Source organism: Chaetodon trifascialis, chromosome 21 (assembly GCF_039877785.1).
Source record: "Chaetodon trifascialis isolate fChaTrf1 chromosome 21, fChaTrf1.hap1, whole genome shotgun sequence".
Lineage (NCBI taxonomy): Eukaryota > Metazoa > Chordata > Actinopteri > Chaetodontiformes > Chaetodontidae > Chaetodon > Chaetodon trifascialis.
The window spans coordinates 8,659,234-8,673,536 of NC_092076.1; the positions used below are offsets into that span (position 1 = coordinate 8,659,234).

Consider the following 14,303-nt stretch of genomic DNA (forward strand, 5'->3'; position numbering starts at 1 on the left):
AGTAATTATAGTAAACAGCTTTCAATTAAAGACCCACTCCAGCTGTGTGTATGTGTGCGTGAGTGTGTGTGTGTTTCCAAAATCATCATTTATCTTGAACAGCCCCTTGGGGACAATAGGCAGAACGTACATGGTGGGATCAGATCTCTCCTGCAAACAGGTCAAGTCATTATCTCTGCAGAGCAACATGAACCCGATCTGATTCCTCTGGATCGTTCTGCCTCGTTTCAGTCACTTGATTGAAGCGTAGCACGTTTCTCACCTTTCTTCACTCAGACTGAATTGATAGCAGGCCCGTCTACGCCTTTTGTTGTGTCATGCGTGTGTTCTTGTGGCGGGTTTGTGCGTGTGTGAGCCCCAGACCAGTAGTAGCGTGTGCATGTGTGCACACACGCCTCTGCAATGAAACATATATTTGTATTAGATTGTGATAACAAGTCGATGCATTAGTTAGGACTTACCCCCACCAGCGTTCCACCTCCTTGTCCATCACTCAAACCATTTGTGAACACATTGATCCTTCCCTCCCGTCCTTCTCTCCCCCCCTCCCCTCTCCCATGCTGTATATTCCCAGGGTTTGGAGGGAGGAGAGCCAGAATGGCTCAGACAGCCATTGATTTTTATTTTATTGGTCTACTAGTGGAAAGAGGAGGGATGGGGGAGGGCCTGAGAGATGCAACTCTGCAGCTAAGTTTGTTCTTAGTGGAGACAGTGTGTGTTTATGTGCGTGTGTGTTTTAAGGTGGGTTGGGCCTATCTGCTTATGTCTGTCTGACTGAGACTGTTTTTGTTTTTGGGGTGGTGGTGGTAGTGGGGGGATTTATCTGTCTGTCTGAGAGGTGTGTGTGTGTGTGTGTGTGTGTGTGTGTGTGTGTGTGTGCGTACATGCGTGTATATGTATGTGTGTGTGTGTGTGTGTGTGTGTGTGTGTGTGTGTGTGTGTGTGTGTGTGTGTGTGTGTGTGTGTGTGTGTGTGTGTGTGCGCGCGCATGTCCAGCCACCTCTGAGAGCCATCAAAAGCTGTGTGTGTGTGTGTGTGTGTGTGTACACGTGTGTCAGCATGTATCTGTGTGCCCACCCTTGTGTGTTTTGTGTGGGCGCACACAGATGTGTGTGTCATTGGAAGGACTGGGGAAACTGGGGCGCTGATGGAGCTGGCACTAGGGACCTGGACCCCAACACACACACACACACACACACACACACACCCCCATAGATGCACGCGCACACACCACACACACACACACACACACACACACACACACACACACACACAGCTGAGGTGCATCCCGGTGCTCATTAGAGCTGGTAATAAGGCTGTGCTGCTGGAAGAGGAGGGAAAAAAACAGGGAAAGGAAAAGAGGGAGGGAGGAAGAGGGTGGGAAGGGAGAAAAAGGAAAAAAAAAAAAACGGGAGATTTTAAATTTTAATAACACTGGTACGATTTTGTAAATCTTTCCTGACAGAAAAGTCCTCATTATTTTCATCTGTCTCCGAGGAGCCTCTCCTCTAGCTCTGCCTCCATGGGTAAACGGACTCTCTCTCTCTCTCTCTCTCTCTCTCTCTCTCTCTCTCTCTCTCTCTCTCCCTTCCTTCCTCTCTCTCTCTCTCTCTCTCTCTCTCTCTCTTTCTTCCTTTTCTCACTTTCCCAGTTTCTTTCCACCTCTCTATTTCTGTCTCTCCACTCTCTTGTTTTTTACTCCTTTATTGTCCATTTCCGTCCTTCCTGCTTGCTTTATTTTTTGCTCTCTTTTGCACTCATCATTTCCTCTCTCTTTCTCTTCTCTCTCTCTCTCTCTCTCTCTCTCTCTCTCTCTCTCTCTCTCTCTCTCTCTCACCTGCCCTCCCTCCCTCCCTCCCTCCCTCTCTCTCTCTCTAACATTAGTGCTGTATATCTGTGCATTCCCGTCTAGTAAGGTGTTAGCTGACTGGCTGCCTGCGATGAAGGAACATCAGGAGCCAATAGAACGACCAGTATTATGTGCTGTTATTGGCTGGCGTCTCAGTTACAATAACTGTTGGTCTGCCTACATACGAGTCTTGAGTTTTTTGGTTTTGTTTTCTTTAGTTTTTTCGGTGTGGGGGCGGGGGGGCAGCGACAGAGCAAATAATTGGGGATCATAGTAGGAAGCAGGGTAAAGGTATCTGAAACTTAGTGTGTGTGAGTGTGTATATGTGGGTCAGCATCTACGTCTGCACACTGGTACGTGTGCTGTATGCATCACTCACACATCCCCAAACCTTCCCCTCCACACACGCACACACACACCTCACCCCCCACCTCTATGTCAAGTGTCAAAGCTGGAGGATGGATCCGGTTTGATAAGTTCTGTTCTGTCTGGCCACGTGTCAGGACGGGATCAACCATACGGCAGAGGAAAACCATGTTCTTCACTCTCCTACCTCCCAATTTTTGGGATTTTTTTCATTTCATTTTTTTTGGGGGGGGGGGGGATCAGGTGTTCTGTTTTTTAGGGGTAAGTTTTACTCTAGCTGCTCCTGTTGCTGGAGGAATTTAAACGTAACCTATAGTGACTTTTATTGTGGAGGTTCATTTGACTAGTGAGCTCATAGTCAAGTGGATACAGAATATAAATCTGTAGATTAAATCTACAATCTGACAGTATGCAGATGAGGCGTGCAGAGGATTATGAAAATGATCTGTCCCCCTTTTCTTTTTATAGACACCAGTTGTTACATGTCACCAAATGGAAAAAGATTAAACGGACGATGAGAAACTTTATTTTTTTATATATTGTACATAAAGTATTGATTTGTGTGATTGTGATTCTCATAAAAAGAGTAATTTCCTCCCCGGGCTTTAATATAACATCAGTCGTCACTTTCCAGCATTCTCACCTCTGTGGTGGTCAGAGGAGAGTGACGACGTTAATATCCTCACCCCTCAAGCTGTCAGAGGAAAAGACTGTGGCTCTTTACAGTGTCACAGACACTATTTTTAGATGGATTTTAACTAGATCTTTATGTATGTGTAGGAGCCTACAGGTCCTCTGGTCACAGGTAACCCTCGGTACATAACCTGCACAGGATCTTGTAATTGAATGATTGGGAGTGTTAGAAAAGAGATGTGAGGTTGTAATTACTGCGTCAGCCTCGACATTTTGCTGCTCAAAGTGGATTCAAACACACAGCCAGAAAAGTAAAAGGCATACTAAGAGTTGTAGCACAGTGGAATTTAACCTCAGTATTATTTCTGCTTCGGCAGCTGAGGGTTTCTGACTGGGCAGTGCTAAATTTGTATCAAGCCTCTGTTAAAGTGTTTGAGTTGCCACAAATAAGAACAGCTACTTTACATTAGACTTCAAGACGTGTTTTGTTAGACTGGTGCGCAGAGAATCAGTTAAGGTCAGGGTAAGTATTTTTTAAAATATCTGTCCCCTGAGAAGAAGTTGTTGAATCGCAGCACTGTCATATTCCTTAGCGCTTTGAACATTTAAGTGTTTGAAGTTATTCTGTGTTGTTTGCTACCAAATCAGACTCCTTTTAATGAATGCAATTTTTACAGAATTGAACCCCCCCCCCGTCTCTCTCCTCGCACCCAGCCTCCTCATCCGTGAGGCTAAAACTAACTTCCTGTTCATTTTTCCACCCCCAGGCCACGAGTCATCCTCCCCTCTTCTCCCCAGCTGACACAAAGTAACAAACCTCACAAAGCGATCTGGATTCCGCCAACACACTCGCACACGCAGACGCGCATACACACAAGCGCCTCCTCTGGGTATTTGGCTGGGATAAATAATCATTCTAAATAATGAATGTCAATTAATAGGGGGAGACGTGGCCTTGCTAAGCATGCTCTGATTAGTGTTTCAGTGGGATCTCCTCCCCAGCTGGCTTCAGCCAATCATTTAAGCCTCATCCAAACACCAGGCTCAGGCTCGCCTATCATAGCCTCCCTGATACTGCTTCAACTCTTACCACAACATAGACATGTGGGTGTATGACATAAGCGGTGTGATGATTTTATTTTTATTGCTTTTTGTTGTGTGTGTGCGCACTATCCTGTAGGGAAACCTCGGCAGCGTGTGTAGCAGCGGGATTTAAAAATATACCATAACTTACTCGTGCTGCACAAGTCGTGGTTTACTATATAAAGTGTGGCACTGTCACGATAATGTATGCATGTATTCAAGGATAATCTGTCAACTTGTAAAGCAGCGCTACTTAAAAACAGTAGCTGTAATGAGCTCTCTGGTGTTGTCCAGCGAGAGCGCTGCAGTCACTGAAAAGACAGTGGATGGTTGTAGTTTTTAGGAGCTTATAAAAGTGTCCTATGCAACTGATGTACAGCAGTGGGTATAAATATGTGTTCTGGAGAGTCCTTTGTGCAAAGTAGACAAAAAGGCGCTTCTCTGTAAACTGCACACACAAAGGAAATACAAAGACGTAAGCATAAAAGCGCCGCTGTGATACATAACAGCAGCGTGTGGTGTTATATTCCTGTCGTCCTTTCTTCCATGGCCGTGGGTTTAAAACTAAATGGCCAGTCGAGGCCTCTGCGGGTCCGAGCTGGTGGACTGGAGGAGCTTCGACAGGCGCAGACTTTGGCTTCAGAGGGTAGCAGGGTGAATGAGCAACCAGCCAGCCCACCCCCCATCGCACCCCCCCGTCCCTCCCCAGTGATAAATGGCCGCAGCATGAGCTATTCATCTCCTGCTTAGAGAAGTGGACAGTGCCCCTCTCCTCGGCCTCTCCTCCACCCCTCCACATGTCAGCAAATGTGATAATTCTCTCATTTGTCAGGAGCAGCGAAGGGTTCGGAGCTCGCCCGGGTGTGTTTGTGTGTTTGCCTGCGTCCGTGCGCGCGTGTGTGCCGTGATACGAACTCTGGAGAATTTTGGGAAGGCATGAGATGGGTTTCTCGCACTCTCGACGCCGAGGCCTGGGACTCCTCTGCGCCCACTCCCTCTCTCCAGCCCTCCTATTCGCAGCTTTGTGTTGTTTTGGTTCAAAGCCCCCTCTTGTCAAGTTTACTTAGGTCACAGTGGGAACATTTAAATGTGCAAAAGACTGAGTCGTTTTATGGCAAATTCCATCAGTAATTCACTGATTTTATTACCTCCAGGAAACTACTGAGCCACTTTTTCCACTTTATTGTGCAAATAAAGTTTTAGAGCCTGTGTGCGTATGTTTGTGTGTCATGCTTGTTTCTAAGTGTTTCGCTCTGTTTTTGTATGTTCGCATGTGTACACACGTCAGGATGAATTCTTTTACAGAGGCTGCCGGTGTGTGTGCAAGTCAGGAATAATTTGTCAGACATTTCAAACCGGAGCTTTGCACAAAAGTGTTGCTTTTTTGGAAATATTGTGCCTGTGTGTCTGTGTATCTGTGTGTGTGTGTGTGTGTGTGTGTGTGTGTTTTACACTCCCATGCCAGTGGTTGTATACCAGTAAATACCATGTATGCAGACCTCATGGTAGCTATTAAACATGATAAGCCTCCAGTTAATGGCTGGTCATTTAATTTGCACATAAACATGTGACTGTTTTACGTGTTTAACTTTTCTCCGTAGACACAATATGACTTCTGTGAACCCGGCCTGATCTCCCTCTCTCCCCGTCTCTCTTTCTCTCTCTCTGCAGGATCATCCAGAATCGGATCCTGGTCTTCATCCTCGGAGCCATCATCCTTCTCACCATCATCCTGGCCATCTATTTCAATCTGCGAGGCCACTGATCTCCCCTCGACACACATAAACGCACACACACGCGCTCCCCCTGCCCCCGACACAAATACAAACACACACACTCGTGATTAATAGCGACAAAAGCGTTGTTCTGCTGTAATTAGGACAAATGGTCCCCATGAATCACTGTTTCCAAAGCCTGACAGGGAGCTTTTTTTCCGTCTCTTTCTCCTTTCCCGTTTGCTGTTTCTTTCTCTCTTTCGTTCCCTCTCTACCTTTTTTTTCCCCTCCCCACTTTGTGCTTCTCTGTCTTTCTTCTTTTTCTTTTCCCCTCTCAGTTTTGTCCTCTCTCTGTCAGGCTCTCTCTCACATCTCCAGGGACAAGAATCAGGGGAGATGTTTTTATGATAGTTAGTATTTTTCATGGTGTCGTCCTCAGTGTGGTGTTGCAGACCATCCTGTCCCTGGGTGAGCAAGGCCTGGGGATTTTTTTTTGCAACTCAAAGCAGATTCAGATATGTAGATTTTTTTTTTTTTTTTCGCTGATGGAGGTGGGTCAAGTGTTAGCCAGGATGTGTGCATGCGTGCAGGAGAGAGAGTGTTGGCATGTTCGCGCATGTGCATGAGTGACAGTCATGGATTGGGGGCCCACACTGTTTGTTTTTGACACCAACAGCAGACACACATGCTGTAGTATGTATGAGCTTCTGTAACTAAATGATTCAGCTGTTCGTAATGTAGCCCCCACACAGCACAGAGGACAGTGCCTTCAGATAAGATATGCTGTTCATCCTCCTTCTTTAAAAAGCTCAGCAGAGCCCAAAATAGACGAGCGGCGCCGCCTCAAAGGGAGAGGATGCGCGTACGAAAGGTGGAGGTTCAGCTTCAGTCAATCAAGGTGAAACTTTTGTTGTCTTCAGAGGAAATAGTTTATTTTCAATTACAGCATTCAGGAAAGGAGACACGGACATTTCAAGAGTTTGAGTCAAATCCTTTAATACAAAAGGGGAGCGGACCCCAACTTTGGCACATAGGATACAGTGAACAGCTTCTTCAGACATCATAACTCCCGTTCACCTCCCAAACACAGATTTCCTACATCATACTGTATGTACTAACTTCTAAATCTACATCATGTATAGTGTTTTGCTCTCAATACGTCTCTGTTGCTATTTATTTATAAATGCATAAATGAGTTTTCGATTAAAGTGTCTGTGCTAGAGCTGTATATTTTATGATGTTAAAAGGTGTTCAGAATTAACATTAGCTCTTTTTTTTTTTCCTCCTTGATTTCGGGCGTTCAGTGGTTAGACTAAAATGCACCAGGACCAACTGAAATGTGTGGATTTCAAGTTTTATGTCCTTTTTTTTTCTTCTTCTTCTGTTCTTCTAAATGGATCTAACTTGTTTTAGAACTTGTACTTTTTCTTCTATGTATTTTTTTCTTGTCAAGTTCTGAAGATTGTGATGCAGTCCTTGTTTCTGTGTTTATCTGTACGCCGATACTGATGATGTGATACATTTGCAGGTGTTTGAAAAAAAAACAAAACGTGAGTGCGTGAGTTTATTGCCGCTTAATTCTTCTGGGGAAAGCCATTCTTCAGGGGGTGTTGGAAAATCTAAATTTAAGAGCATATTTGGAGAATTTTCAGAAGTTCAGAGCTGTGAACGTACTGCTGTTCACACACACACACACACACACACACACACACACACACACACACACACACACACACACACACACACACACACACACACACAGGGGTTGGGAGTACTGGAGTGTGCATGTGTCTCCTGTGGTCGGTGATGTGGTTCCCGGCGAGGACATTTGCTATTCTGTTTCAGGGCCACGGTCTTCGTTTTCCAAGATGCCCCCCCCCCAACGCAACACCCCCTCCCACCGACCACCATTTCACAGGCCCTCACCAGCCGCAGCGCCGCCGTCTGCTTCAAAGCCTCAAATTAATGGCCAACAAAATAGTGTGCCTCTGACCGTCCCATGCGGGGCCGACCCACCAAGACTTATCATTAAAGTGAAGGAGTAATGAAAAAAGGAAGGAAGAAAAAAGGAGGGAGAAGGAAGGAAGGAAGTGAACAAGGAAGCATGGAGGTGGGTGGTGGGTGGGTGGGGGGGGTCGAAATCCCCAGCAGTTTGACAAACCTCATCTGGTAATGACCCTCAGTGATTGTTTTTTCACCTAATGCAGCGTGAGTGTGTGTGCAGCCTACCTACGTGCTGTTGTGCTTCCTCTCTTCCTCTCTCTCTCTGCGTTTCACTCCCCATCCCTCCCCCCCCCGCCTCTCCTGCCACCTTTTCTCCTCCTCCCTGTCCTCCCCTCCCTCCCTCCCAGCCTGTCAGATGAGCGGAGCAGTAGCTAGCGAGTGAGCGGTGGAAGGCAGCGTGGCGGCGGCTTCTATTTGAAGTTGTAATGGTGTCAAAAAGTCAGGGCTGACTGACAGACGTCAGTCCCACAGGGCCTCATTAAAAACAGACCCACTTGACAAGGAAATAATTGAGCGCCGGCGACAACTCGGGGGCCCCTCCGCGTTTTTAGATGTTTTTATTTTCTTTTCATTATTAGCACCGAGCTATTATGTTCATTAAGAAATGGCATTAAAACAAGTTTTTAAAAGCGGGGAGAGGGAGGGAGGGGCAGAGGGAAGGCAGGATGCATGGAGGTGGGAAGATAACGATTTGTTTAGAGCCCCCGTCCTGTTTTATTATTTAAACAGGAGCACTGTCATGTGATACCTTGGCAGACGTTGGCTATCATCTGCCACTCCTCCCTTTTTTCCCCTCCTTTTCTCCTTTTTTCCCCTCTTCACTCATCCCTCACTCCCCCCCTCAGCTTTTATCTTCCCCTCCTCTGTCCATCTCCCTCTTTCTCCACCTGCCCGTCTCTCTCCCTCTCTTCATCCCTTTCTTTCTCTCCCTCTGAGCGGTGGGTGTCGTTGGAATATGAACTAGATTATTCATCAGTGCCCCCCCCACGCCCCTCCACTGCTCCCCCCGCTCGCTGATTTGGTTTTCGACAAGCGTCTCACCGCAGAAGGCTGAGGATGAAAACTTGTCAAAAATAGGTTATATCTTATTCCAAGGGGCAACAATAGCAGCAGGTACAGACACCTTTTAATATTTAATTTAGACGGGTGTTAACCCTCCTTAAGTGACTGGAGCTGTGTCTTCCATACAGACATCAGGAAAGAAACGGTTGGGGGGGGGGCAAGAGGGGAGAGCAGTTAATTATTTGATGTCTGGAAAGTGATTCTGAAGCTCCTGTTTGCCAGAGAGAAGCTTGAGTCTTTGGGTGTCCCTGTCCATTTCCTACACCAACCACGTCCTCAGCCTGGCTGTCCTGCCAGAGCTGAAACATTTCCACCTGACTCACATTCAGCTCCTGGTACTGTAATGCTAGCACGAGTCATCATACACGATGGTTTTCGGTCTCTTATTTCATCAGAGGTCATTATTTTGCACCACCCTCTTGCGTCAGTCTGTCTGGCTAACATCCTTCAGTAGCTCAGCAGCTACTCCTGTTCTCCCGGTCCTTTCTAGCGGGTTCACATGAGTGGAAAAAAAGGTTCCTCAACAAGGAACCTCTGATGCTCCACCACTGCAAAAAGCCTGATGTTTGTCAGCCATTTAAGACGACGAGGGATTGTGACAAGTGTCGTTTGAGCTGTCTGTCCCCCCGGCGAAGGGCGGGCCTTAAACAGGATAAACAGCCCCAGTGGTGGGATCACGACGGGAGGGTGGGCCCTTCATCTCCAGGAGTGTCCATGATGCTGCCACCCCCTGCCGCACACACACATATTAATGGAGGCCCTGCGACAACAGTTACCCAAGAAAAACCCACAATGGCACCGTTTGAGAACTACAATGACTCTTCCACAGTTTGATTCAGCGCACACACAAAAGCACTGTCGCACGTATGGTGGAGGCCCCCCAGTAAAAAGACACACACACACGTTATAGTGTATGGCCATGTTCTCCGTTTGTACACGCCACCAGTCCGAGCAGAATGGCTTTCTTTCTCTCCTCGGCCCTTTATCTGTCTTCTCTTTGGCCCCCATCAGCGCTGTCGACCATTTTAATGGTGTTTGTGCTCACAAAGAAATGACAATGCCCCCCATTATTTGAGGAAGTCACAGGGGCTGCAGTCATACATACATGGTTTGTGTGCATGTTGTGCGCAGGATGTCCCCCCCCCCCCCGTGGTTGAGATTGTGTAAAGGGCTACGTCGGCTTGTCTGAATGCACAAATATCTGTTTGTCCATCCGTAATGTCCGTAACATCCAGGATCTCCGGCTCATCCCGTTCTTCAGTCTAACCAATCAGATTCTGAGCTGCTCCTAAAACTATAAAGACTTTTGTGATCTCTGTCAGCGTCGCTGTCGTTTAACGTGTCATTAAAGCAGTTCTGAATCTCAGTAAGCAAGACGCTGTGTCATAACTCGCATCTGCCTCTTCTAGCCGCCGTGTGCTGTCATTGAACACACATAAAGGAAGCTGACAGTACTCTTCGGGAACAAGCAGGGAGCTAAAGCCAGGAGCTGACATTTTCAAACATATAGCAGTGCTGCCTGCCTGCTTTTTGATTTTAAGGGCACACCTAGCCTTGCACAGGAGACGCTTTAATGCCGGTTCGCCATGGAGACAATAGAAACACAAAGAGCCGGGTCAGAGCTAGGCTGAGCCAGGCTAAACCACTCAGCGCACCTCCCCTCCTCCTCCTCGTCTCCCCTCCATCTCCATCTTACCCTCCATCTCTCTCCCTGTAGAATACTGCCACAGCCTTTGAACTGAAATTAACACTTTACCACTACAAAGACGTACAGTTGTAACCAGCAGTGTCATTTGCATGAGAAAATGGAGCTGTTCCCTTACATGTATTTACTTACGTGCCAGTATTTGTGTACCCTATGACCTTTCACCTCAATTCCACTGTGGCTTACTCACATGGAAATAAATGCACTGCCCGTGCAGATGTTGAAGATTAAAGTCATTTAGGAGGTTTAAACTGTTACGTTTTATGGCTTCGTGTGTTGAATGGACTTCCCTCGTACTCAAGCAAAAGCACACCAGCAGATTCATGACTGGTCTTCTCTTGCTGTCCATTTTAAAAGTGGGTGAATGATAGTAAGAGACAAATGAGGAGAAAAGCGGGCATGAGTGCGTAGGAGGCCAGGTTGCCTTGGAGGCGCTCAGTGGCCTGGACCTTCAGAGAGAGGAGGGTTTAGTCAGGCACCCTGTACAGTAATTTACTTTGCATATGGTGTCTTAGCAGACACGATTCTAAATTTCCAACTGGGAGGCATCAGTGGAGGAATCACTGTCTTCAAAAGACGGCCTGCCAGTCACGCTCCTCCCGTAGCCGGAGATCTGAGCGCGCACTGATAACCCGCGACATCTTTCTGGAAAAACGAGGAGTCGATCAGCTTTGATGGAGCACATCCGCCATGACAGGCTACTGAAGAGCTCGCTAATCAACTGGGGAGGGTAGGGGGGGCATCGCTTAGCATGACAGCACAGAGGAGAAGGGTGGTGGAGTGGGGGATGGATAGATGGATAGATGGATGGAGAAGGTGTGCTGTGAGGCAACCTCACCTCCTAGACATGCAGGTGGATGCAAGGGTGGCTGGATGAGGGGGGAGACGGGAATGTGTGTTTGCATTGTCTGGTAAAAAGGGCACCCCCTCCAATACCCCCAGCAGCCTGTTACCTACTCCCCCCCTCTACGAAACCTCCGCCTCACATGGTTGGTGGCAATTAAATATTCATGAGAGGGCATCCAATCCCAGAGCTCGATGGCCCGGTTTCTCCACATAGGCCAGGAAGTGGAGTTGGATTCTTATGAGGCTGTTGCGTGGGGTCAGTTGAATCCAAAGGTTACAGAACCTGTGTGATGTCCTCTCATGTCCCTCCGCCTGTCTTAAAATAGTCCCGCACTTGCCGCGCACGGCACATGGAAGAATCCTGCTTCCTTATCTGTTTCTCATTAAAACACAGATGTTCAAGTTGTTTTCTCAGACTGTTTTGACCAGTTTATAAGCTGGATCAAGCTTCGCATGAGCCCCATTTACTCACAAGTCATTCAACCGCCAAATTATGACCCGAAGTTTCCCTCAAATACCTCGTACACAACCGCTCCACGCACATACAGCCTTGCAAACACAAAGCTGCATCTCGGAAAACAGACAGGCTTACTGTACACACACACACTGGCTCGGGCTCACACACAGAAAACACACACCTCCCTATTGAGACATATGGATGTGGCAACAAAATGCACAACTTTTTGTTCATCTCAAGGACTTGTGCGGGCCCCAGTGAACTGAGAGGCCATATTGATTTTCCCTCTTTTCATGCTGTGACTCTGGGATTACCCATTTTCTCATTCATTTTTAAAGACAACTCGTGAGATTCTTCCTTCCCCTTTTCTCTGTTTTTTCCTTTTTCCATCAACCCCCTCACCCCCCGCCCCCCACCTTCCAACACACACATACACACACGCCTCCACCAGCTCAGCAGTTGTACCCACCCCTTTTCCACAGCCAAGTCCCTCCTTGACCCTGAAAATTGTAATTCAGCCATAGATCACAGCTGCTGAATATTAGGGCTTACAAAAGCAGTTAAATAAAATATGTTGAAATCGTCCAATCCCAGAGGCCACGGCAGAAATTCTAATCAGGTGAGAGAAAGGGGAAGGAGTCAGCAGGGGGATTATGGGTAAAGAGAATCGTCTGGATATACCGGGCAAGAGTGAAGCGCTGACATAGAGGTGGGATTGAACCCAAATCATAGCAACCATAAGTGCGTCATGTGGTAGGATGGAAGCTGTATCATGACCGCAGTTTTACTTACGCAGAGATATGCAGAATACAAGGAATTCACGCCTTATGTTTAGGCTTCAACTCCTTTTTGATTCATAATATTGAAAATATCCAAAGACAAAATGCAAGATTTAAATCAACTGCATCAACAGAAATTCTATTTGTGTTTTATATTAATCAGAAAGATGTTTTAAAAAAGTATCACACTGTTATCTATAATTAGTGCCAATACCAGCATTACCTCCAGCTAAAGGTCTTCAAAGTTGGCAGCTTGTTGTAACCTGCAGTGTCAACCAAACTATCTGCAAAATAATTGAGTCTCCGGGTATTAATGCACTCACTTTATGCTAAACAGGCCAACAACACTTTTGCCCTATAGGCCTTTGTTTGACCGGCGTAGGAGGGGGTCAAAACATATTAATTATTCTGTTGGCGTGCTTGTTAAAGTGAACCACGAAGGTTGACCCAACTGAGGATCCTTCATGGGACAATGCAGCTTCAGATTAGCAGATTTTATCGTATTTTTCCACAGAGAGAATCTTTCTAGCCGGTGCGAGTCCGACATGAACAGCTCCTAAAATACACAAAGGTACCCGTGCACCCGAACAAATAGTCCTTCGAGAGCAAGTGGACGTCATGCGACACTGATGTGATCAGAAAATCATCAACCTGCCTCGAACGCGAGCGTGTGACGAGCGTTCAGAAAACTTTTCGCGCCTTCTCTCTTCATTGTTCCCGCCAGCGAGCAGCTCGGACTCAGCCACATGTAAAACGTCCGGACAGTCCAGAGAGGGGTGATTGATCGCGCTTCAATCCCTCAGCGGTTCTCCAGACAAGGAGACGCTCGATTACACTCTGGGATCAAAATGCTGAATTCACACACACGCCCCTCCAGAGAGAGACGGAGTTTAAAAAAAAAATGTCCAGAGACCTTCGGCAGGAAAATCCTGCACACCACCCAACAGCAGTCGGCTTCTCAGGACTTTGCGCTTTTGTCTTTGGCAACCAAATAATGCGTTCACCTTCATTCTGTCGTGTCTGAGCTGGTACAAAACAGCAGCAAAGCACGCTGGTCTTGATAGCTAAAACAAATGTAAATGAGCATTTTCCTTCCTCCAACCACAGTTCGGTGTGTTTACAGAGATAATGTAGAATGTGAACGCTTCCTCGTCTGTGCAGAAGAGAGCAGTGGACTAAATGAAGCCGAGTCTGGTAGTCTAAGGTTAACACAGCTAAACTGATCAAACCGTCTCTTTTTCTGGACATTTGGTGGTACGGGAAGACTGACGGTAATCAGGCTTCTTCAGTTAGACCTTCACAGACGTATTGTGATGTGAACAAAATGTCTTCAAATGCAAATACAGGCTCTGTGCGCTCAGCTGGCATGAATGCGTCTCTAAAAATGTTTAACTTTCAGAGGTGTTTTAGTTGGGATTTCAAGCATTTCTAAAGATGAAGATGTTTTGCTTCCTGGCTGAAGCAAAACATCATCACCAGTTCAACATCGAAGTCTTCTTTACTTCATGCTGCTTTGTGTTAAACCGTTGATGACATTAAGTTAACGGTTCTGTGTTCTGTGCTTTTCCACAGCTCTTAAATTCTCTTCAAATGCGTCACTGTGGATATAACCGCTGCTTTCATATTTAACTTTTATAGCAAATATTTGGTCAATAGTACGTAAGAGGAAACAGGAGCTCTTCTGTGCTTTGTCCTGTGGAGTGCTGCCTTCTTCCCTGACTTTGTGTTTGGGAAATATTTGTTGGAAGTGCTGACGAGTCTTAAACGTTGCGCACGTTAAATAAGAAACATCGTGATGCCTTTC

At 46.6% G+C, this 14,303-nt stretch overlaps 1 protein-coding gene across 4 annotated transcripts in view; it reads left to right on the top strand.

Moving 5' to 3' along the window:
* vti1a (vesicle transport through interaction with t-SNAREs 1A) overlaps positions 1 to 7,181 on the top strand; it is a 118,049-nt gene extending 110,868 nt beyond the window's left edge. For all 4 annotated transcript variants that reach the window (XM_070990211.1, XM_070990209.1, XM_070990212.1 and 1 more), the window contains one exon: positions 5,603 to 7,181. Coding sequence is in view for 2 of the 4 variants with exons in the window: in XM_070990209.1 (XP_070846310.1) it covers positions 5,603 to 5,696 (94 nt within the window). In the remaining 2 variants the exon portion in view is untranslated. The remainder of the gene's footprint in view (positions 1 to 5,602) is intronic.
* The last annotated feature ends 7,122 nt before the right edge of the window (positions 7,182 to 14,303 follow it).